At 41.8% G+C, this 23,897-nt stretch overlaps 1 protein-coding gene across 5 annotated transcripts in view; it reads left to right on the top strand.

Annotated features, from left to right (window-relative positions):
- The window catches only part of ENTPD4 (ectonucleoside triphosphate diphosphohydrolase 4), a 29,627-nt gene extending 6,420 nt beyond the window's left edge, over positions 1 to 23,207 (top strand). Inside the window, exons 2-14 of one of the 5 annotated variants that reach the window (XM_017961868.3) lie at positions 2,011 to 2,115; positions 2,257 to 2,296; positions 3,072 to 3,269; positions 4,117 to 4,322; positions 7,706 to 7,856; positions 8,369 to 8,472; positions 10,293 to 10,352; positions 10,636 to 10,766; positions 12,447 to 12,613; positions 15,104 to 15,428; positions 16,894 to 16,979; positions 17,884 to 18,045; positions 19,349 to 23,207. In XM_017961868.3, coding sequence (XP_017817357.1) covers positions 2,280 to 2,296; positions 3,072 to 3,269; positions 4,117 to 4,322; positions 7,706 to 7,856; positions 8,369 to 8,472; positions 10,293 to 10,352; positions 10,636 to 10,766; positions 12,447 to 12,613; positions 15,104 to 15,428; positions 16,894 to 16,979; positions 17,884 to 18,045; positions 19,349 to 19,577 — 1,836 coding nt within the window. In that variant the 5' untranslated portion in view covers positions 2,011 to 2,115; positions 2,257 to 2,279 and the 3' untranslated portion in view covers positions 19,578 to 23,207. Of the gene's footprint in view, positions 1 to 2,010; positions 2,116 to 2,256; positions 2,297 to 3,071; positions 3,270 to 4,116; positions 4,323 to 7,705; positions 7,857 to 8,368; positions 8,473 to 10,292; positions 10,353 to 10,635; positions 10,791 to 12,446; positions 12,614 to 15,103; positions 15,429 to 16,893; positions 16,980 to 17,883; positions 18,046 to 19,348 lie in introns of all 5 variants that reach the window. The other 4 variants (XM_017961867.3, XM_003902541.4, XM_009212710.3 and 1 more) reach the window with 4 other exon arrangements.
- Positions 23,208 to 23,897: the final 690 nt, after the last annotated feature.

The following is a 23,897-nucleotide window of genomic DNA, read 5'->3' as shown; positions in this document are numbered from 1 at the left end:
TAGGAGGATGAAGTTAGTACTTGCGCAATGTGTGGAGCAAGGGCTGGCACGTAATGAGCACTGTATAAGCGTTTAATAAATAAATGCTGAGGAGAAAAGATCAAGCAGGGAAGGGAGTTGGTGGGGAGGGGGTAGGCATTACAGTTATTGATCGGGTGACCAGGAAAGTCCTCCTTGAGAAGGTGACATTTGGGTAAAGACCTGACGGGAATGAAAAAGTGAGCCATACGGATTACTCCCTAGCAGTTGGGGGGGCAACAAGTTGAGAGATCCTGAGACCAGAGAGTGCCTGGCATTTTTGAAGACCACTCGGCACATCAGTGTGACTGCAATGCAGTGTTAAAGGAGGAGAGAGTAGACGATGAGGTCAGAGCCTTAACAGGTGTCAGATCCTCTACGACTTTGTAGGTTGCAGTCTTTGGTGGATTTTGAGTACAGAAGTAATCTGATCAGGGTTCTGAGCAAGGGGTGGGAGTGTGGAGCTATCAATTTCCGAGAAAGTATCTGTGCCGGAGGGTGTTGGAGGCAGCATTGTGGGGCCACTGGTTGAGACTGCCGATAGAAGACTAGTTAGTCTGCTCTTTTCATAGAGCAGGCAAGAGATAAGAGCCTGATCTCAGGAGAAGGTGATAATGAAAGGGATTTTAGATAAGCTGAGGTTAAAGAAATTAAAGGAATCGGTAAGAAATTACATTTGGGGCCAGGCGCAGTGGCTCACGCCGGTAGTCCCAGCACTTTGGGAGGCTGAGGCAGTCGGATCACGGGGTCAGGAGTTCGAGACCAGCCTGGCCCACATGGTGAAACCCCATCTCTACCAAAAATACAAAAATTAGCTGGGCGTGGTGGCAGGCACCTGTAATGCCAGCTACTCGGGATTACAGGAGAATCGCTTGAACCCAGGAGGCGGAGGTTGCAGTGAGCTGAGATGGTGCCGTTGCACTCCACCAGCCTGGGTGACAAGAACAAGACAACATCTCAAAAAAAAAAAGAAAGGAAAAAAAGAAATTACATTTGGAAGATGAAGGAAGAGGGATCACACTTGAGTCTGGTTTCTGATTTGTGTAGCTCTGTGGGATCAAGATTGAGACTGCAGGGGCAGAGCAGATTAGGAGAAAAAGGGGTGAAGACTGCAGTTGTTAGGGGTGCAGTTTTAGAATTTTCTCATGCTTCTGTGCAACATTCAGATAGAGACGGCTCATAGGCTGTTTAAGATGCGTAGAAGAGAAGCCTGGGGTGGAGAAAGAAAAATTTGAGTTATCTGATCATTGAAGCCTCAGTAATGATTGTATTAGAAGAGAATGAGGCTAGACAGAGAGCCTGGAAACTTAAGAGTAGTCGGGGTTGGCAGAGAACAACACTTAAAGGATCCTGAGCAGCAGTTACTCTAGAGCTCAGAAGCAGACCAGACGAGACAGCTGTCTTGAGAGCTCAGGCAGCTTTGCGAGACCGAGGAAAGATAGAGACTGCTTGTCCTTTGGCTTCAGCAGATTGGAAGGAGGCCCTGGCTGAAGGCCTCTGTCTGCTCTGCAGTTTGAGGCCTGGAGGCTGGAGGAGGAGTGATAATGGTGGAGTCAGAGAACTAACTAGGGACACAGTGCCTTGCACAGTACTTTGTATATAAAAGGGAAGTCTAATAGACATTTATCAAGTGAATGGACATTTCAGGTTTACATTCAGTTTATTCTGCCTGTCTCCTACCTCCACCCCAAATCTCCCTTGTACCATAAGGTATTTATGGCGTATTTGATATCCTGATATTTTGGGATCACTTTTGGTTAGAGAGCACTAACTAGTACCAGACAATTATCATCTCTTTTGATTTAGGTCTATATTGGACAGTATGAAATTAACTTAGAAGTGTGTTGCTCAGAATAGACCCTTCCAACAGCTTCAGTGCAAGGATCATGTATGTATAGATTGTATGTGGCTGGATTTAAGCACACACTTAAAGAACGTAGACGTTTTCTTTGATGATGCTATCTTTGTGATTTGTCTCACTTCCTGGAACAGGAGGGCTCTAACTCCGTGAGGACCCCAGCATTATTTCTATAATTGTTTGTGAGAAGGACTGAATCCCAGAGCATTGCCTTGTTGCTGACCTTTCAGTATGGGGAGGTGAGTGATGGGCCTAATCACCATGAAACATGAAATCTTGGTGACACAAAAACAGATCTCGAGAGGAAAAAAAAAATCTAAATTGCAAGTGAAAAATGTGAAGTTGTGCTGCGCTTCTGTTTAATACCTTTTTTCTTCCAGGACCCAGTGAGGTATTTTAATGCATGAAGCACTCTTCAAGGTGAATAATAAAGAAATTAAGTGTAATATAATAAAATGTATCCCAAAGGCAGTGCAGCTTTTTTAAAGCCAAATCATATTTCTGGAATGAGCCTCTCATTCTTGACATAAACTGAGGGGAAAAGTTCCTGATTATTTGCAGAAATGTCTTGTAGGAATATTTCTAAAAGCACAGGACATAGAAAACTCATTTATTGATTTTGTTATGGGGGTGTTGTTAAAATGCTGTTTTCTGCCATTCCTCGAGTCATCTGGGAGAGATTTGCCTTGGACTTCAGTGTTAAGCAAATGTGCTCCTCCTGAGCTATTTGTGTATTTCTGATGTAATGGGCAATGAGCTCAGTCGCATTTGCAGCAGGCCCACCTTACGACATGCCTTTCTCCATACTACGTTCCCGTTTAGTCTCATCATCCTCATACCCGATTTCATGATCAATTTATAGATTTATGTTACTGAACTTATTCTTGTAAGCTGTCTCTAATTCTGTATTTATTTTGGAACAAAGCAGGGTAAAATAAAAAATCTACACGATACTGTCAAGAAAAGGGGAAAACACAGAAGTGTCATAACCATCAGGGCCAATTCTCATTGAGATGGGTTTATGATAATGGGTTGTGTAGCTGTTGTGTAGCACATGCAAGATGCCAGTATACAGATACCTACAGATAGGGAAATTCAGGTAGCTCAAGCCAAATATCTTATTTTAGGATCACTTTAGGTGAAGGAAGCTTCATTGGAGCAGATTCCTTTAAAATCTTTTTCTTTCTACTTTCAGGATTGGCATCTCCTGTCTTTTTCCTGCTTCTTGGCATTTTAGCATATCTCCAGTAGGGTGTCCTCGAATTCTGAATACCAATTTACGCCAGATTATTGTCATTAGTGTCCTGGCTGCTGCTGTTTCACTTTTATATTTTTCTGTTATCATAATCCGAAATAAGTATGGGCGACTAACCAGAGACAAGAAATTTCAAAGGTAAGGGATAAAAACATTTGCCTTCTAGACCAGAAGCCATACCTTCTGTCTTACCTGTTTTAGGCTGCTGGAACGGAATTCCATAGACTGGATGGCTTATCAACAACAGCAATTTGTTTCTCACTGTTCTAGAGGTTGGGAAATCCACGATCAAGGTGCCATAGGTTTTGTGTGTGGTGAGGGCCTGATTCCTTGTTCTGAGATGAGGAGGTCTTCTTGCTGTGTCCTCACATGATGGAAAGGGGCGAGGAGGCTCCCTGAGGTTTCTGCCCTCATGAACTAAGCACCCCCCTGGGACCCCACCTCCTAATAGCATCACATTGGTGATTAGGTCTCCAACATACGAATTTTGGGGGTCCACAAACATTTAGACCATAACAATCATTTCGTGACTTCATGACGTTTGACTTTAGGTTGGAATTTAAGGAACTGTAGGAACTAGATTCTGTACCATATACATCATGGCATGAACAGTTAAACCATTTGAAACTAGTTAACTGCTAACTACCAAATCCATATCATAAGAGGCCCTGGAATAATTATTTATGCATAAGCATCTCCTGTAACATATTTTAAGCTGATTTTTGAGTTGGCAGTTTAGAAGTAGAATTTTGCATTTTGGAATTTGTTTGAACTTCTGTAAAGAAGTGTGTGTCTGATTTAGATGATCTTTATCATTATCACTTGTTTTCTTTCGACTCTTCAATTATTCGACAGTTGTATTAACGTTATAATGAGGCTGCTACATAGCTTAGAAATTATGACTTGGTGTTCGTTGCATTTTTTCTGTTAGGCATAAGATGATATTCTCTGTCTAAATCAAAGCATACGTGTGTTTCTATCTAAGGTACCTGGCACGAGTTACCGACATTGAAGCTACAGACACCAATAACCCCAGTGTGAACTACGGGATTGTGGTGGACTGTGGTAGCAGTGGCTCTCGAGTATTTGTCTATTGCTGGCCAAGGCATAATGGCAATCCACGTGATCTGTTGGATATCAGGCAAATGAGGGATAAAAACCGAAAGCCAGTGGTCATGAAGATAAAACCGGGTATGTAAATGAGACTATCTGCCTGGTAACCAGGGTGCATCCCGTCATTCTCCACAGCGTCTTTCATATCGTTCTCTTTCTGCACCCTCATAGCCCTGAGTCACATCTCACACCGGGACCTGATGGGTCTCCTTGTTTCACTTTCTTTTCCCTTTTCTGTCCATTTTGCATAGGGTGACTAACACCTTGATAAAACATCCAAACAGACATGTCTTTTTGTCTCCTGTAGCATTTTTTTTTTTTTTTTTTTTTGAGACGGAGTCTTGCTCTGTCGCCCAGGCTGGAGTGCAGTGGCCGGATCTCAGCTCACTGCAAGCTCCGCCTCCCGGGTTTACGCCATTCTCCTGCCTCAGCCTCCCGAGTAGCTGGGACTACAGGCGCCCGCCACCTCGCCCGGCTAGTTTTTTGTATTTTTTTAGTAGAGACGGGGTTTCACCGTGTTAGCCAGGATGGTCTCGATCTCCTGACCTCGTGATCCACCCGTCTCGGCCTCCCAAAGTGCTGGGATTACAGGCTTGAGCCACCGCGCCCGGCCTCCTGTAGCATTTTAATAGTGCCTTACTCATAGTATCTACTTAGATGGTTGCTGGTTGGCATTAACTATGGAGAGTTTTTTTCCTATTTAGTAGTCATTGGTCTCTATCGTTAATGACAAAGTAATTTCAGATAACTCATGAAAATCTATAATATGTTGGCATATATTTTTCATTTTTAAAAATTGCTGGCCAAATGTAGTTCTAGTCATCTAGATTGTTTGGTGAGTGTGACCACAGAACTTAGAGCTAATAATAATTATGTATAGTTTTTAAAGATACTATAATTTCTAAGCCAGTGTGACATGTAAAAGTTTAGATTTGGCTTCCTTATTAGGTAATTTATGTCAATGGTGCTCTTTTTTCTGTGTCATCACCATTTCCATGGACAGCAGCTTCTGTCAGGAGCATTTAGAATGGGAGATACTGGGAGTGCCTTGAATCAAGCTTTTTATGTCTTGATAGTTGATCACTGATTTCAAACAGTGGACCACTGATCTTAATAGAGATGCAGCACTTTTATTTCATCTTTCTAATGTATTAAAGTAGTAAAATATCAAATGCAAACAATCCAGGAAATTTATCTTGTAAATTATTAGAGAATATCGATAAATAATAATTTTATAGTTTATTATCCCCATTTCAGAAATAAAATTTAAAAGGATGTTCAGTTGAATGTGAGAAAAATGCATATCCTCATAGAAGAGTCTCCAACCACATAGAATGGTGACCCCTTGAGTCCTCATTCTTCATGGAATAATTCAGACCCCACCTCCTCCTTCAGGCAGCCCTCAACAAGTTGATTATCCTTTGATGTGTGGGCAGCTGGGAACCAGCATATTACTCAGAAAATCTAAAGTCTGTACCTCACTTTTCAGGTTAAAGAGAGAACCTACTCTGTGTCTATATACCAGCATTATTTTATCAGAGTACATTTCCGTGTAATTTTTTAGTGAGTGTCTTTTAAGTTTAGTTGTATGTATTTCTACCCCTTAAATTTTTATGTATCCCTAATCTAGAAACATTTTTAGTTAAATTAATATTGATCAAATAAAAAATTTATGAGAAAACTATAAAAATAAAGCATTTTGCATTTCATCTAGCTTCACATACCAGGTCCCATCAGTGACTAAACAGGTCTCATGGAATAAGATGAAAACTTCCATGCCTTGGAGTTGTTTAGAACAAAGGGTCAACTATATTATCATCCTAGAGTATATACGAAAATCTCATTAAAATCAGGCTTAACATGGGTCTGTCTTGCACTATACAAAGTGTATGAAATGGAAGTCAAAATACTTTTTTATTGCACTACTCTGTCCTCAAGCATGGATTTCCATGTATAGCATTGCAGCAAAGCTCTAGAAATTTCCTTCATAGGGTCTGGCTAGTTTAGGACTTTGACTGCATTGAAATTGAATTGTATGTGGCGTCAAAAGACTTATAGTTTAGTTCATTTTTTGCTAATTCCTTTGATGAATCACTTAATCTTTGTGGGTTTCTAATTTTCTAATGTGTGAAATAAGGAATTTTTAGACTTCTAAAGTGCCCCTCATTTTTAATATTGTAGGCTAAATGACATCTAGAAATATTCATTGATGTATTCATTCATCAGATACATGCTGGGCACCTGCCATTTGCTAGGCACCGTGTTAGGTGCTGGGAGTATAAGTTTGAATAGACGCATTTTGTGCCCTTAAGGAGCTTTCAGTTGTAATGAGACAGGCAAGTAAATAGGTAATTTTGATATGGTGTAATGAATGTACATCTAGCAAAAGGAAGTAAGCATGGAATTTAACAAGAGTCGTCTTCAGGGTTCTGTTAGGGTGACTTCCATGGAGGCTGGAGCCCAGTGGGTATGCAGGAGTTAACCAGGTGAAAAGGGACAGGGAGGTGGATGGAGAAGACTCTTCCTGGTGGAGTTTGAGCAAGGCCCTAAGGCCACAGTAAGGTGCACTGTGGAAATGTTAGTTCAGTGTAGCTGAAGGCGACAGAAGAAACATGGGAAGAGATAAGGGTGGGTGAGTTATGCAGAGCAGGATGTGCTGTTCTGGAGTTGAGCCTTATCTGGAGGGCCCTGAACCACAAAAAGAATTGGAAGCCTGAAGAGGCATCATTTGGGTCGGGAATGGTGGGGAGATGGTCAGGATCAGAGGGTGGGATGTGCTGTGGCAGGCTGGCAGAAAGTGTGTCCAAAGGGATGAGGAGTAAAGTCATGTGAGAGGCACCAAGGAGAGGGCACCTATGAAACCCAGGTTGTGTGTTGGGATGAGGGAGAGGGACTTCATTTAAGACCCTGGCTTGGGCCACTGGGTGCCCAGCACTGATAACCTCGGAGGGAGGTAACCGGTGGTGAGACCAGGTTTGTAGCGAAAGTTGAATTCAGATTTTGCCATGATGTGTTGGGGGTGGCTGCAAGGACACGCACGGGCAGTGTCTGGTGAACAGTTACCCCACGCTCACCTGGAGGCTAATGAGCGCTGCATGGCCAGTAGCACAGTTAGGAGTTCGTGGCATGCTGATGGTGATAGCGGCCTCAGGAGGTACTGAGCTCACCTGGCGAGATGGGGAGCACGTTTCTTGAGGGCGGGCAAGAGCCCATCCGCATGGCAGTGACACACAGCAGATGCTCAGTCAGGTCTCTGTGCTTTGATGAAGAAGAAAAGGACATAGCACTGAATAGTGCCACCAACGTTTAAGTAAGGTCTGCAGAAGAAGTTGCTAGAGGGATAGGAAAAACTAAGAAAGTATAATGTGTAGCATGATTTCCCTAAAACTAGCACTTTGAAGAAGCATCACATGTTATAGCTAAAATATCTGCTTCTTAACTAAAATATCCTGTTTCTCTAGGCATTTCAGAATTTGCTACCTCTCCAGAGAAAGTCAGTGATTACATTTCTCCACTTTTGAACTTTGCTGCAGAGCATGTGCCACGGGCAAAACACAAAGAGACACCTCTCTACATTCTCTGCACAGCTGGAATGAGAATCCTCCCTGAAAGGTGATCCTCCACAGAAGGGCAAGGGCGAGGGTGGGCTCCTGAAGGGGAGAAGGGGTGTTCTCCTCCCCCCTCCTCCTCCTCCTCTCCATCATCATCTTCATCGTCAAAAGGAAAACATTCAAAATTCTTTCTTCAAATCTGGAATAGTATCAGAACTCTTCCTTTAGCCAGAATCTAGCAAATAGTCTTTAATTGACTTAGGACTATAGTCAACTGTAAAGTTGTCATTTTTAAAAATCTCATCTATTTTATGTAGTTAAGGAATGCTTGCAGTTGCAGTTTTACATCTAGATATCACATAATTCACACAACTTGTTCATTTTGGAAATTCATTCCTAATATCTTTCCAACGAATTTCTTTGTTTTTAAAATTAACTGTTTCATACAAGATATACCAGAGCCCTGGTTTGTTTTTTGTTTTTTTTGTTTTGTTTTGTTTTGTTTTTTCTTTTCTAAACAGAAGATATCAAGCTGTAATCTTTTAATTTGTAAATGTTTTTGTTGCCTGACAGCCAGCAGAAAGCTATTCTGGAAGACCTTCTGACCGATATTCCCGTGCACTTTGACTTTCTGTTTTCTGACTCTCATGCAGAAGTAATTTCTGGGAAACAAGAAGGTTGGTATATTGGTCTTCAGTTTAAAATTTGGGACGGTATTCCTTTAAATCCTCCCCATTTTCACGAGCGTACCCTTTGTTACACTCCTATTATCTTAACATTTGGGAAATAATAGACTTGAAATATTACAATTTTTAAATAACTAAACCAGTTTCTTACATGACTAGTCTTTGTTGCCCAGACATTAAGCCATTGAAAAATAACTATTTGTCTTCACCACATGTAGGGACATAGCTTGATGTAAACTCACTTTGATAGAAAAGGCTTGTGTGTCTTGCCTCAGTTGTGTGGCTTCCTGGGACTTTGATCATTATTAAGCTGTTGGAGCTTCTTCTCAACTTTGATACACTGAGAAATATCAAATCTTTGTTCTATTTTCAAAGAAATAATTCTCCTTGAGAATGAAATGTCAAGTCAATGAAATTATTTGGGGTATAGCTTGCTAGAAATGTATACCAAAAAGTATTTCAAAAGTCATGTGTCATTTCAGCATTAATACTTCCTATGTGAAAGACACTGTAGAAAATACAAAAATGGGGTGAAATTTACACATTGCCATTCAGCTGCTTACAAACAAATGAGCTATACAATTAGCTGTTCTATGAGGGTTTTAGGTACCAGAAAAAAGATAGGAAAAAATACCACAGGCGTTCTTAAGAGGGAGGCATTTTTTTTTCCAGCTAGGGCCATGTTGGAGAAAGTGACATCTGAACTGCACCTCAAGGGAGGGGATAGTTCTTAATAGAACGTGCCAGAGCATGGGAAGGGTGGGGCTCTGAGGGAGGGGCAGGAAGCACATGCCAGGCAGAAGAAAGGACTTGACTCAGGACAGGTTGGAAAGAGGGCACTGTAGACAAAGAAACAAAAATGTTTTAGTGTGGGTGGTGGGCCTTCTGGAAGGAGTGGCGGGAATGTCAGCGATTGGCTGGCTCTTGAATTATCAGTCCAGGAATTTGGACTTCTTTCTGTAGAGGAGTCCAGTGCAGAGAGTAGAGCAGGTGGCAACAGGAATAGGGGCAGAGATGGATTAGATTGGCTACCCCCCATCTGTAATGGTTCAAATCAAGGTGGCAATGAAAACCAGGTGTAGGGAATGTGAAACTAGAATCAGATTTGTCAGCTGAGTGAATGGAGGGATAAAGGAAAAAGTAGAAGATACCTTGAAATTTTTTTTCGTTTTTTTGTTTTGTTTTGTTTTGTTTTGTTTTTTTGAGATGGAGTTTCGCTCTTTCGCCAGGCTAGAGTGCAGTGGCGCGATCTTGACTTACCGCAACCTCCGCCTCCCAGGTTCAAGCGATTGTCCTGTCTCAGCCTCCCGAGTAGCTGGGACTACAGGTGCCCGCCACCACGCCCAGCTAATTTTTATGTTTTCAGTAGAGATGGGGTTTCACCTTGTTGGCCAGGATAGTCTCAATCTCTTGACCTCATGATCCACCTGCCTCGGCCTCCCAAAGTGCTGGGATTACAGGCATGAGCCACCATGCCCAGCCAATACCTTGATGTAAAACTTGACAAGTTTAACATCATAAAAGTGAAAATTCCAGTATTTTGAAACAACTCATAAATTTCTAAAGAAAACTAGCACCTAGCGTATTGTATTTTCAACCTATGTAGATGGTATAACTATAAGCATTAAAGTTGAGAGTTCTTGGAAAGCCATTTGGAGTAATAAAAACATCAGTAGCAAGGTGTTATTTCAGATGATTTTACAGGTTATCAGGGAGTGAAATAAATGAGACGTTTGTACAGACTGCGCTGATAAGAGTTACACAAAATGTTTTAAAACTTTTTCTTCTCTTCACCCTGTAAATGTCTGTAGGTGTGTATGCTTGGATTGGCATTAATTTTGTCCTTGGACGATTTGAGCATATTGAAGATGGTAAGTGTCGTGTTGCCAGTAAATGTATCTAGTTGGAAATTGGTACTTTTCTGTTTAATCCAAAGGCTGAAAAAAGAGCTAAGCTTTGTGACACGTCTAAGCGTGTAGGAGTAGAATGAGAGGAGCTGCAGTTGAACATAATTCAACTTGATTTTAGTTGGGGGGAGTAGACTGGGTTTGCCTGAATATGCTTGAAATAGACCATGAAAAGAAGGTGACTCTTCAGAAGAGCCCAGTTCTCTGGATTAGTTCTGTCCCAATGAACACTTTCTGTTCTTTCCAGATGATGAGGCAGTTGTGGAAGTTAACATTCCTGGAAGTGAAAGCAGTGAAGCCATTGTCCGTAAAAGGACAGCGGGCATTCTCGACATGGGCGGCGTGTCGACTCAGATAGCGTACGAAGTCCCCAAAACTGTAAGCTTTGCGTCCTCACAGCAGGTCATTATCTGTACAAATTTCCTTCTGTTTGGTTTGGTTTTCATTTAACATGTGTCCATCGTTCTTGTTTTGTTTTCTGAGTCTGAACACATCTTTACTGTGCTTGCTGAGGTGCCGCCTCTCAACCCAGGAGAAAGGAGACAGGAGGAACAAGGCAGACCTCAGCTGAGCCGCTTGTGTGTGTTCATTGAAATCAGCTGGTTTGTTTTCTGACTGTAGTTTTTCTTTGGTATATACACAGTCGCATGCTTGAGTTTCTGTTTCTGTTTTCTCTTCAGTCACGTCTTTTCTCAACAGATTTTATAAAATGTCACATAATAATATCTGATTTTTTAAGTTAGAATTTGGGGAAATTCTTTTTTTTTAATGGTTCAGACTTTGAGCTTCCTTGGGGAGGATTGAGGTTTGTATCCACTGCTTCCACATCTTTCAACTGGGGGTTTCCCCGAACTGTTCTCCACCCTGTTCTGTGGCCTCTCAGTTGCTGCCTGGGCAACCTTGTGTGGAGAACCCGGCACAGTTTCCGGATGTATTTCTGAATTGCTACACGTCTGTATTACTCCATTTGTGTTCAGCTGTAGATTAACACCAAAGCCTAGCTGCCTGCATTTTCCCCTCAAAGGTGGGAGGCAGCATAGTGTGGCGCAGAGGGGAGGGTTCAAAGTGAGACGGTGGAGCTAGAGAGGCCTGGGTTTCTTCATTATCCTCCTCCTCACTAGTTGTGGGACCTTATGCGAGTCATGTACCTTTAAGCTGGTTTCTTCATCTGTAAATGTGAATGAAAGTACCTACAACATGGTGTTGTAAGAAGGTTTAAATGAGATAATGCATCCAGTGTATCTGTGCACTGCCAGGCAGCTAGTATGTTCTCAATAAATGTTACTGACATCTTTATTAAGCTTCTTGGAAAAATACTTTGTAAATTCAAGTATTAGAATTTGTGTTTCCTACCTCCCATTCCAGACATGCCTCTAGAGACTGTTATGCTCTTTGTAAAAAATCATGTTTTCTCTTCTCAATATAAAGTAAAAAAAATACATAGAAATAATGTTTGGAACAAATACTGAAAAATCAAGATTAAGAATTTCCCATGGATTTCATCATCTAAAAAAGCCCTTGTTAGCCTTTTAATGAATTGCTTTTCTTTTTTTTTTCTACTCATAGTTTTAAAAAATATGGTTGTGATCGTCTTAGTTTATGTGATTTTTGTCCTTTATTTAACACTGCATGAGCATGTTCCTCCGTAAGCTATTGATTACTGTAATTAACCTTCCCTTGCTAGTATATATTTAGATGACATCTAGTTTTTTCTGCCATAGAATGACAAAGGACATATTTGCATATAGAAACATTTCCATGTTTAGGTTTATTTCCACAGCATAGGATTACATAAATAAATAATGTCAGAGGGTATGAACTGTTTGGCTCACTTCCTCTTTCAAAAAGTTGTAACAGTATCACAAATTTGCAGCCCATCTGAAATTTCCTGAATCAGAATTGTCATACTGAATTATGAAGGATGCTTAGAAGGGTCTTTGGGAAGTGCAGAAGCAGATGTTTTTGTCCCTCTTAGATGAGACTGTTGTTAGACCCTTGTTTTTAGTAGGAGGTTAAAGTAGCTTAAGCTATTAAAGTTTGTTATGCTTATGTTTGCAGGAAGAAGTAGCTAAAAACTTGTTAGCTGAATTTAACTTGGGATGTGATGTTCACCAAACTGAGCATGTGTATCGAGTCTATGTGGCCACGTTTCTTGGGTTTGGTGGCAATGCTGCTCGACAGAGATACGAAGACAGAATATTTGCCAACACCATTCAAAAGAACAGGTAAAGCACCTTTCACTCCTTGGCAGTCACTTGCAAACCGAGGTCTCCCCTCCTAAAAAACAGACCCAGGCAAAGCAGGAAGAACTCAATTAGCAAAAGTGTGTTGCACTGTTAGCTTTTTATTCCCCCACTAGCTGAGCAGGGAGAAGAGATGAAAGCACACCAGGGTCCTGCCTTCGGCCCTGTGTCCCACGTGCCCTGAAGGAGGTGCGTGCGTGCTCTCTGTCTCTCACCCGCATCTCAACTGATGGATTAGAAATTTCACCATCAGACTGTAGAATAGTTTGGAGCCCTGAGTGATGCTACTCATGATGCAGAGTCCTTGGAAAACCCAGTATCTGGAGCACTCCTGGTGTCCTGGAGGCCTCAGGTAGTGTGTTGTCTTGTTGTTGCTGAGGAGATTGAAATATGTGATGTTCTGGAGACTGTATGGATGAACCAGCCTGTGCAGCTAGTTAGTGGATAAAAACCATCGTGAAGGGAATTAGTCAAGAGAAATAAATTATCTAGAAGAGTCAGAGTTAGTGGCTTTTAAATTTAGCAATGAAGCTTTAAAAAATGAGTGTATGTAGAATTGTGGTATAGAAAATATATAAAACAAAACAGCACTCTGTTGGTTTAAATTGACTTTATAAGTGTAAGTATATAGCAATTATTTATTTGAAATTTGTAAGAACAGAAAAGCTATTTGGATGAATACAAAAAATCTGACTCTGGGGTTATGTAAGCTATCCTATTTATTACTGTGTTTTATTTGTTTGTTTATTTTGATGAAACAATTTTGAGGGGAAAAAATCTGATTCATTGAGCTAAGAGATTGTATACTTCATTGATTAATCTTAGTAAACCTGTGAAGGCCTGAACTTGAAAAAAGACCAAGTTGGAGCTGTTCAGTACATTTACCACAAAGTCATGTGTGTAAATAGGAAAAGCAATAAAAACCTTTTCCTATGTCTGAATAGTTTTAATTATAAAATTGATAGTCCCATGGATTTGTATTTTTAATTGGTATTTAGCATATCTTGGTATAATCATTTTTATAGTAGTCTTAAACTAGAAATATTTTATAAACAACATTTGAAATATATTTTTTCCAAAACCTTAATTTTTACTCATTGGTTTTAATGTCAGAAAGCTTTATATAATGGATAGTTTAGTAATACTTCTTAATTTAGATATAGGACAACTAAAAATAATAGCATGAAATATATATTTGACTACTCTTTGACTTTTATAATAATTACAAATGTTTCATATATCATGAAGTGAGCATTGAAATACACATTTATCTGTTTGCCATTTGTAGTGGTGATTACTTTTTTTTAATTAAGTGAACATTTTTATGGCAAAGACCTTAATTTATTACATTCAACTGCATGATGAGTAACCCTGATCTGAGGAATGCACAACTTGTGAGTGAAGTGAAAAGTGAAAACTTGACTGTTGGTGATGAATATTGAATTCTGACCATGCTTAACTCTACCAGTTCAATACCTGTCAGGCCCCTGTGATTTCACAGTATCCAACACCAACATCACTTGACATTTCGTGAGCTCCTCTCTGTTTCTTACTGCTTTAAGGCGTGCACACACAATAGGATGACAGATGTTCACTCCCAGAAATTTCATTAGCAAGTAATAAACCTAGTGCCTTTCAGTTAACAAAACTAATGTTTATTTTCTACAGGGCTTCTCAGAGCCCATCATGCAATGGAAACTGCTGTCTGCTGCATTTGGGACCCATAGCTGATCAAGAAAAAAAATAAGTTGAAACAGAATCATAAAAATAGAGCCAGGCCTTAAACATTCTGTCTTAACTTCTGTATTCATTTGCTAATCCTTTGCTCTGAACCAAGGTCTGTTTTTAGACTCCATCCTTTCTTCGGCTTGCACTGCACCCCTCATTGAGATACCAGTTTGTCTTTGTTTAAAGAACACTGAGTTCTTAAAGAGATTTGCAAAGCAGTTTGATACCAAATCCTTTTAGACGTTTGCTAATTTTTCCCAGTTTTAAAAATCCTGCCCACACCTGGTTTGATAATTTTCTAGTAACTTGACCTTAGTTTTCTAAAGCATCTAACCTGCTATGCCCAGGACCAGATCTTGTCACAGTCACGTTCCTTCCATCTGTATTAGGTAAAATCACAAGCACTAGTGGCAAAAATGGGGCTGGCAACAGCACGGTTGCCTTGTGCCCAGCAACTGGGAACGTCAGGCCCAGTTGCAAGGATCATCAGGTAATCGGATAGGTCATCTAACTGGCCTCTGGTAGCCTGTCTGCTGCAGACAAATTTGTATCCTGACTCTCCAAGAAAGTCTTAAGTGTGTATTTTCCTAACTAATTATCTCGGAACCCTTTTCTGTTCCACAGACACCGTCCTGCAGGTCTCATGTCCCACAGAGCGTATTTTGAGAAACACTGGTTTGCAGCCACTTCTTGAAAACACAGTTTTCTGTAGGACTCACGATAAAGTTTCTTGTTTTGCCATAGGCTCCTGGGTAAACAGACTGGTCTGACTCCTGATATGCCGTACCTGGACCCCTGCCTACCCCTAGATATTAAAGATGAAATCCAGCAAAATGGACAAACCATATACCTACGAGGGACTGGAGACTTTGACCTGTGTCGAGAGACTATCCAGCCTTTCATGAATAAAACAAACGAGACCCAGACTTCCCTCAATGGGGTCTACCAGCCCCCAATTCACTTCCAGAACAGTGAATTCTATGGCTTTTCCGAATTCTACTACTGCACCGAGGATGTGTTACGAATGGGGGGAGACTACAATGCTGCTAAATTTACTAAAGCTGCAAAGGTACCCTTGAGAGACGCCATCTGCTCCGCATGCTTTTGAGAGACCAGCGTGGACGGTGATGGGTTGTGTCCTCACTTCACACTGGCAGGGAAGGATGGAGTGTGGAAGGCTGCACTGCAGCATGTTGGAATCCTGTTCTCTCTGCTTGGAGGGAGGTTGAATAGTCACAGCAGAAGTAAAAAATGTACTGTAAGCTGACTTCTGCCCACCACTCCATTAGCTACCCTGGTCATCAGTTACCTCCAAATTACAGTGTTTTATGTCATTTTTATGCTTTGCTGCCATCTGACAATTCTCCTACTAGCCTTCCCGCTCCCTGACCTGCCAGGACACTCCTGTTCTTGTGTTCTCTCTGCCTTCCTGACACACCTTAAACTTAGGTGATGCCAGACTTCCACACTTAGCCCCTCACCTTCAGGTTCTTGGATGGTCTCATCCATGCTCAGGGTTTGCTGCTGCCTCTCAAGAAGAGGCTCCAATCCTGACCCCTGCCCAGTTGCCTGCTAGATTCCATAGCTCCAGACAAACCCACCATTTTCTCTCCATTCTGTTCCTGTTGTTCTCTCTTAGTTAATGGCATCACCAACCATCCAGTCCCCCTCCCTGCAGCCTAGGAGTCATGGACTTCTCCGTCTAACCAATTCATGTCTCTATACACCCCAGTGTAATCAGTCACAAATGTAATATTTTATCTTCCAAGTGTTCCTCAAACCCATCTTGAAGCACAGAGCACTGTATGCTGTAATCATGTCAAACAGCTGGCTTCCCTCGTGCTCTCCACGACTTCTCCTCTGTGTCCATGTTCATGTTCCTGAAGCGCCTATGCTGAGCCCTTTCTCAAGGCCAAGTGCTTTTTCCTTGAGCTCCCTGTCACCCAGGCCCATCTCCCACATCTCTCAGCAGTGTCTTCATCCTTTAAAGAGAGGTGGGGATGGTAGCCACCTCGAGGAGTTAAGTATTACACTGAGAAGATGCACTTACACAATGCTCAATAAAAGTTACTAATATTATAACAAATAACTTCAGGAAATAGTGGGATCTCTTTCCCTTCTGTTAAAGACAAAAGCCTTTTGTTTTGATTTTCCCAGTAGCTTGTACTGTGTCCTCCGCAGGTACAGGATTTAGTTTGAAGTAGCTAAAATACTGCTTCACTTTTCCAAAAATGTATGTCTGTACCATGCAGTCATGGAGGGAGAAACTAAACAGTTTTGGAGACGTTGGTTGTGTACAGCAAAGCTCTCTTTAACAATACCTGGACAAAATTTTAAGGCAAAGCATTGTGTTTGCGAATCAGTAAGTATTCCCTGAGTGTTTGCGTATATCTTGCATTTATTGTATGTTAAGCTTGTGTGTTTCCTAATGGGAAGGATATGCTTGTTACAAATATAAATTTGGTAAACCATTTTTAAAGTGAGAATTTTAATAAGCCTTTAGTAGTGATTTATTTTGGTAAATTTGTTTTCAGGATTATTGTGCAACAAAGTGGTCCATTTTGCGGGAACGCTTTGACCGAGGACTGTACGCCTCTCATGCTGACCTCCACAGGCTTAAGTAAGTACTAGAAGATCAAGCCCAGGGCACTCTTAAGAACCATAATTCAGTGTTGGCCCCACTGGCTGGCCACACCCTGGCCTCAATCCAGCTTCTCCTCACTCACTGGTCTTCCCATCTACCCTGGACCCCTTTCAAACGGGACAAATACTTGTGCCCAGACATATTCCATATCTTTTTTGTTTTAGTCACTTTTACTGTCTCTTCCGTCTGAAATTCCCATGTTCATACCTTTGCTTGTTCAAGTCCTGCCCAGACATCAGAGTCCAGTCAGAGGCTGTCCCTTTCCAGTCTTGCTGTGTCCTCTCAATCAGACTTCATCCCTTTCTCTGAGTCTCAGGAATTCATCCTACATCGTTAATGCATTTTATCATGTTCTGCTTTGTTTTTCTGTTGCTTTTTTAAAATCTCCTTTCATCGTAAGTCACTTCAGTGCAGACACTGTATCTTACTTTCTATCTTACTACTTGCTTAGCACAGTGGCCAAAAGTAAACCTCTAATAAATATTTAGAGTCATAGAATATCAGAGCTGAAAAGAACCTTCCTACCATCTCATTTTATAATCAACTGAGGTACAAAGAGGTTGGAACCTGTTCAGTATTCATTCAGGGAATGAATGGTGAAATGCCAGAGGGAAAAGAAATCTGTCTCAGGGACATATGACATTACGCCGAGACTGGGTTCATGCACTACTAACTGATTTGACAGGTGGACTGCTCCATGTTGTGGGACTAGGGATGTGAACCAAGTACATCAACCTTGAAACGCACGCAGTGGGTTTGGGAGAGCCGGCCTGAGGAAGCCCCTGCCCCACGGCTGCCCGGAGAGGGAAGGATTGTCTGTGCGCCTGCCGTCTTGACAGAGCAAGTCAGTCTGACTTGCCTTTGTGCTTGCCGTTTGTAGGTATCAGTGCTTCAAATCGGCCTGGATGTTTGAGGTGTTTCATAGGGGCTTCTCATTTCCTGTCAACTATAAAAGCTTAAAGACTGCCTTGCAAGTTTATGACAAGGAGGTTCAGTGGACCCTTGGAGCCATCCTCTACAGGACCCGCTTTCTACCATTAAGGTAGGGCTGTGAATTTGGTAGCAAGAATCAAAAAGATGCTTTTCTGCAGTTACAGTGCCTCATGGCAGCTATGGCCTGTGCCTGTTTGGGGCATTGCTATTAGAGCCAGCCACAGCAGAATTGTGGGGACAGTGATGCTTGCTTTTGGTCTTGCCCCCTCCCCACAAGTGCTTCCTCCTTTCCCACCCTACCATCCTGTAATACACAGCCCTCCTGTCCTACTGCCCTGTGTTTGGTTATTCTCAACTGTCTGTTCCCCAACCCTGGTAAAAGGTCAGTTCCGGAGTTCTTTTTTTTTTTTTTTTTTTTTTTTTTTTTTTTTTTTCCTTTTTGTGGAGAACGGGGTCTCGCTATATTACCCAGGCAGGTCTCGAACTCCTGAGCTCAAGCTATCCTCCCGCCTCTGCCTCCCTGAGAGCTGGGATTACAGGCGTGATTATGACTTAGGCCTCTTTTCCAAATACTGTTTTTAAATGCATGTATAAATACATAGGATTACAGAAGAAACCATCATATTGAAATAATATTCATCAAAATATTACAGAAAACAAGTTTGTGATACTGTGATATGTGTTCTTCTTTATTAACATATTAAATAACAGGATCTGGCAGCAGAATTAGCACTTTCTGTAATTTGTTTAGGCAATGAGCGTCAGTGATCTTTTGAGGCATTAGTGGTACCATAATGTGATGTGAAAGATCTGTGATTTTCATTAGTAACAAAGTTGCAGGTGCTGCCAACGCTAATGATAGTTTGTTGTCTGCATTTCTGGTCAAAGAAATGCTACATTCAGTCAGCGCTTGGGTATAACAAAGATGTGCATTTTTCCCCATTCACGTTTGCAGATCTGCTGTCAGTTGACCTGTGGTATGAACCCGAGTTACCAGATAGATGAGATATTTGCTCTTCCTCCCACCCCCTTCATTTAATTGAGCATTTCTCAGCAACCCTTTTAACTGGGTTAACTGTAAAAATAGTGAGTCATGGGTGTTACTGATCACAAGCATGCAGTTTGTTTACACGTTGACTACTTTGTGTCAGCAAATCCCTCACGACTCTTCTAAATTCCTCTGATTTTGGTTACCCAAATTATAATGACAGACTTCAGAGTATACTTTCAGGTGTTATCTCATTGACACTTAGAAATTCCCTGCATTGGGCTGTTCTGTTCTCCATTTCAGAGGTAGGGTTGCAGTTCCTGAAGTACAGCTCTGGGGCCTGGGCCCCGCCATCCCCCGTGCACCGTGTCCACCCCTTTCCTTGCTTACTGTCCTGTTTGTTGTTTGGTGTTCACATGGGCAGAGACATCCAGCAGGAAGCCTTCCGGGCCAGTCACACCCACTGGCGGGGCGTCTCCTTTGTCTACAACCACTACCTGTTCTCTGGCTGCTTCCTGGTGGTGCTGCTGGCCATCCTGCTGTACCTGCTGCGGCTGCGGCGCATCCACCGGCGCACTCTCCGGAACGGCTCGGCCGCCGCCCTCTGGATGGAGGAGGGCCTTCCCACCCAGAATGCCACGGGGACCTTGTGATCCTGTGATCTTGTGATCCGGCTCATAGCTCCACGAAGACTCAAAGACTCGAAAGGAAAAGCCATTTTTGCCTCAGGGTTTCTCCTCTTTATTTTCCTGTGGTTTTGTTTTTTATTTCCCTTTTTTGTTCCTCCAAACAAAAACAAAAAATCCATTGTTTGTAAGCCCTGCTGTCTAGAGGTATTGCATTTAGCCCTTTTGAGTACAGCTTTAAATTGAGGAGTGGGGAAAAGGGAAATTCACTTGATTTTTGCTGCACAGGGTATCTGCCAAAAATAAATGAGATTTCTGGGGTTTCCTTAAGGAATGTTAGATTTAAACAAATGCACTTTGATACCGGAGGGAGGTGGAAAGACACATTCTGTCAGTGGAGAGGGGACTGAATAGTGATGCTTTTATAGAACCAAAAAACTTACTGCCTGAAATGATAATCCTCTTTTTTCTCTGTCTTGAAAGCTCTAACCTGAAGAGGGTGATGTTTATTTTTTATTTATTGTTCAGGTCTGTTACTGTATTGTGTTCTTTGCAAATTTCAATTTTTTAAACCATGTATATCTAAAACAGAGAAATACAGGCACCAGGAGACAACCATTTATAAAAGTGATAGTGAACTATCGACTAGAGCTTTGTGTGAGTGTGTGAAAAATCTGCAGGAACCAGAGTGAGCGGAGGCAGTGCTGGCTCTTCAAAACCACACACTTCAGAATTCACTGGTTCATTTTATTTGGAAAAATCCTTGTTACTATTATCTTTTCCTGACCGCAGGTAATTACTCTCCTTATTCCATATTTCAGTGGCGTTAGAACACTTTGGTTTTGAAAGAATTGGAAAAATCCTAGTTTCACCAGTTTCGGTTTTATTGGAACTAGAGCACATGCCCACTTCTTGCTCTTCAGTATTTCTCAGTGTTTCTGCTTAATTGTGCCTCAGTTTCTTCCAGCTTCCAATTGGTGTTTCCACTTCCCCCACCCTCCTTAATTAAAAGTCATCTCAGCTTTTAATCATACTGGGAGACCCCACGCACAGCCTGCCTAGTGTTCTTCGTCACTGCTTTGGCTGAGGCTGTCATTGTCAGTGCCACTGTAAATCCAGAAGGAAAGAGTCTGCATCCAATACAGAAAATAAATTCACATGTGAAGGGAAAAAAAATGACAATTTAAGCCAAAATCTAAAAAGGACAATTGGATTGGCATATGTGAGATCGTGTTTTTTCACCTATTTATTTAGTTGAGAAGTTTGGGGAATTCTCATACAGTTTTTTTAGGTGGAGTTTGTTTTGTGCAAGTGTCTGTATGTGCTGTTCCCTAACTCCAGAACAGTTACATTCATGTACTTGGTAGCAGATTAGTGGGGTTGTTGCTATAACAGATAGCTGAGAATATGGAAGTGGCTTTGGAACTAGGTACTGGGCAGAGGCTGGACGAGCTTGGAGAAACAGGAGAGAAAAGGCCTGTATTGCCGTGAACTGAGCATTACAGGCAGTTCTGCTGAAGGGTCAGAAGAGAAGACTAAGGGAATTCTGTCCCAATTGTGGCTCAAACTGCCTCAGGTGTGGCTTAACCTGCCTCTCTGGAAGGTAAAATGCATCTAATCCTTGAGGCAAGAGCTGTGGGGGCATGGCTCCCTCCACCTAGATTTCAAAGCATGTTACTAGCAGCCTGGGGACCCAGGCAGAGGCTTGTCACAGGGCAGAGGCTGGAGCCGGTTCATCTCCAGCAGTGCCTTGTACAGCCGCAGGGTCTCGTAGTTGTCCAGGTTATCGGGCTCCTGGAGGAGACTCTGCCTGTCTAGATTTGCCTGCATCGTATTTTTGCTTCATAGTCAAAGTTGTTAAGAAAGTGGGTGAGCTTCTGGCTACCTAATAAGTTGGTCCTGGCCACCTAATAAATTGGTCTTGGCCACCCGCCTGTGACTCCTCCTATAGGAGCCATGGATTATTGGTGGAGCTGCAGGGAGCTGGCGATGGAGCCACTAGGGGTCAACAGCAGAGACAGAAGGAAGGAAAGGAAGGGGCCACAAATGGGCGAAGTGGGCAGATGGGCACCCAGGGAGTTAGGGGACCCCCGCCTTCCAGCTCTGAACATAAAAGTTAGTCACATACCTGAGGGTCATGAAACAAGGGCTGAGAAAACCTCGCTGCTCCAGCTGAGAGGCAGCAGTGGATTTGCCATTTTTAAACAGTTTACCTGAGAAAAAAACATTGAAGAATATGCAACAGACACTATGTGTGGCCTGTAAAGCCTAGAATATTTACTAAAATATTTGCAGAAAAATTTGCTGGTCCTTTTGAGAACAATGCAGTTCAAAAAAGGATATAGACAGCAGCATCCTCTTAAATCAGGAATGTAGTTTCCATTTGTGGGAACAAAAAGGTGGACAAGAGAAGTAACCAAACTTCAATCTTAAAATATTTGTTTATGCACCAGAATTTCACTTAGCATTTTTCTGTCTAGATTATTTTCAAGATGAGTTTTCAAACAAACCAAGAGACCTGCCCCTCCCCCAAAATTGTTTAAAAAGAGACCACTCAAGGGAGTTCATTATGCTGTGTGGAGATGTCTGCAGTCGCAGCAAATCACATTCCAGAGAAGGTCTCGCGTAGGTGAAGACAGCCAGGTGCTTTCTCTAAAAGATACGGGGTGGGTGAGGGACAAGCCAGGGAGGAGCTTCATTCTAGAGAAGAATTCATATCAAGAGCTGACCAAGAAGGCAGTAAACTCTGTGTACTTGTAACAGAAGAAATTGGACTAGGAACTTGCCCAAAGCTTTATCAAGGAAAAGCATCGTGTTCAATCTTGGTAGAAACATGCCAGCAATAAGTGCTTATGTTCCATAGCCGTATCATAGGCTTCTCATTTTTAAACCTCCTCCAGGGGATGTTCTCAGAGATTTCACAATCCCTCTGGGGACATTACAGTAGAAGAGAAATACATGGAATTGTACCAGTGCTTTTTGCCCATGTTCATCCTAAGCTCTGGCTTTAGGCAGTGCTTTCTGACCTGGGCAGAGTGAAGGCACTGCTGGTGGCTGAGGCCAGTGACATGGGGCCCCTGCCCAGCTGCCCTGAAGGCTGGATAGGTCCCTGTTTCCACCATCAGTTTTCCACACCTGTGTACTCTAGATTTAAACTCTGGATAAACAGATACTTACATTTTAAACTCAGGCCTACACAGAGTAGTTTTCCTTAAGAGGAGCATGTATCACTTAGCAAGAAACTAAAAATGGCAAATGAGTTTTCCATCCTTTAAGGAAAAAAATCAGTTTTAGAATTCTGTGCAGTCGGTTGTGTGCAATGCAGCAAAACTACCTTTCAGTAAATTACTTAGTTATTTATTTCAGTGTTTTGTTTCTTTTGATACTGTTTCCCTTTCAATAATTAATGATGTGACCAACGAAGGAGAATTTTTTTGTTCTGTACTAAAATTCTGTTTTACAGTTAGGAATTATAAAAAGCAAGGGAGCATCTTTAAATGTTTTTTGTTTAAGTGATGTCTTCCATCCAAAGTAAGAATAATTCTCTCAGAAGGTCCTTGTGGTGTCATGTCACTTGCTGTATGTGGCAGCCTTACATTGCCACACTTAGGTATTGAAAAATCAATAAAATGAAAGTTCATCATCCCATGGCCCGTAGACTGTGTGGGCTTGCTTCCTTGTCATCTTTGAGTCTTCTTACTCATTAGAACGATGAGTTGAACTTCAGTCCAGATTCAGGGAAATACGTTGTCTGAGTCTGACACACACGCTTTGCATGTGTTGTGTTGGGTGTGCATACAGTGAATCACAATTGTGTGGGGTTGTGGAGAGGGCATCCACACACTCTGCAGCTCAGAAACCAGATATTTCATAAGTAGTGACCAACCCACGACGTTAAGCCATTTACCAGCAATCATTGCCACTGAGATGACTATTTATAAGGTCATCATTTTAAGGACCTACTTGTGTGTAGACAAGGAAAAGAAATAAAATGAACCAACGCTTATATATTTAATAGTAACAGCAAATGCTGACTTTGTGTTACACCGTTTTGCAGTTCGATCTAAGCTTAGAACCTTTGGCTTATTTCCAGAAAAGTATGACTGTCTTTATTAATGTTACGCGTTACATATATGGAAGATGAAATTAGACACTCAGCATGTTTCTCAGCCGTTGGAGAATACATAGATGTTCTCCTGGAGGAGGAAGGTGGGCCTGAGCCATAACCTGAAAATAGATGACAGAAACAGATGGGAAGGGAAGGGGACCAGCTGTTAGGACCAACAAAAATAAAGGCCTGAGACATGCTGGAGAGGAGAGGGAAGCGCAAAACAAAATGAGAGAACA

The sequence above is a fragment of the Papio anubis genome, chromosome 8 (assembly GCF_008728515.1).
Source record: "Papio anubis isolate 15944 chromosome 8, Panubis1.0, whole genome shotgun sequence".
Lineage (NCBI taxonomy): Eukaryota > Metazoa > Chordata > Mammalia > Primates > Cercopithecidae > Papio > Papio anubis.
This window is presented reverse-complemented; position numbering and strand designations above follow the sequence as displayed.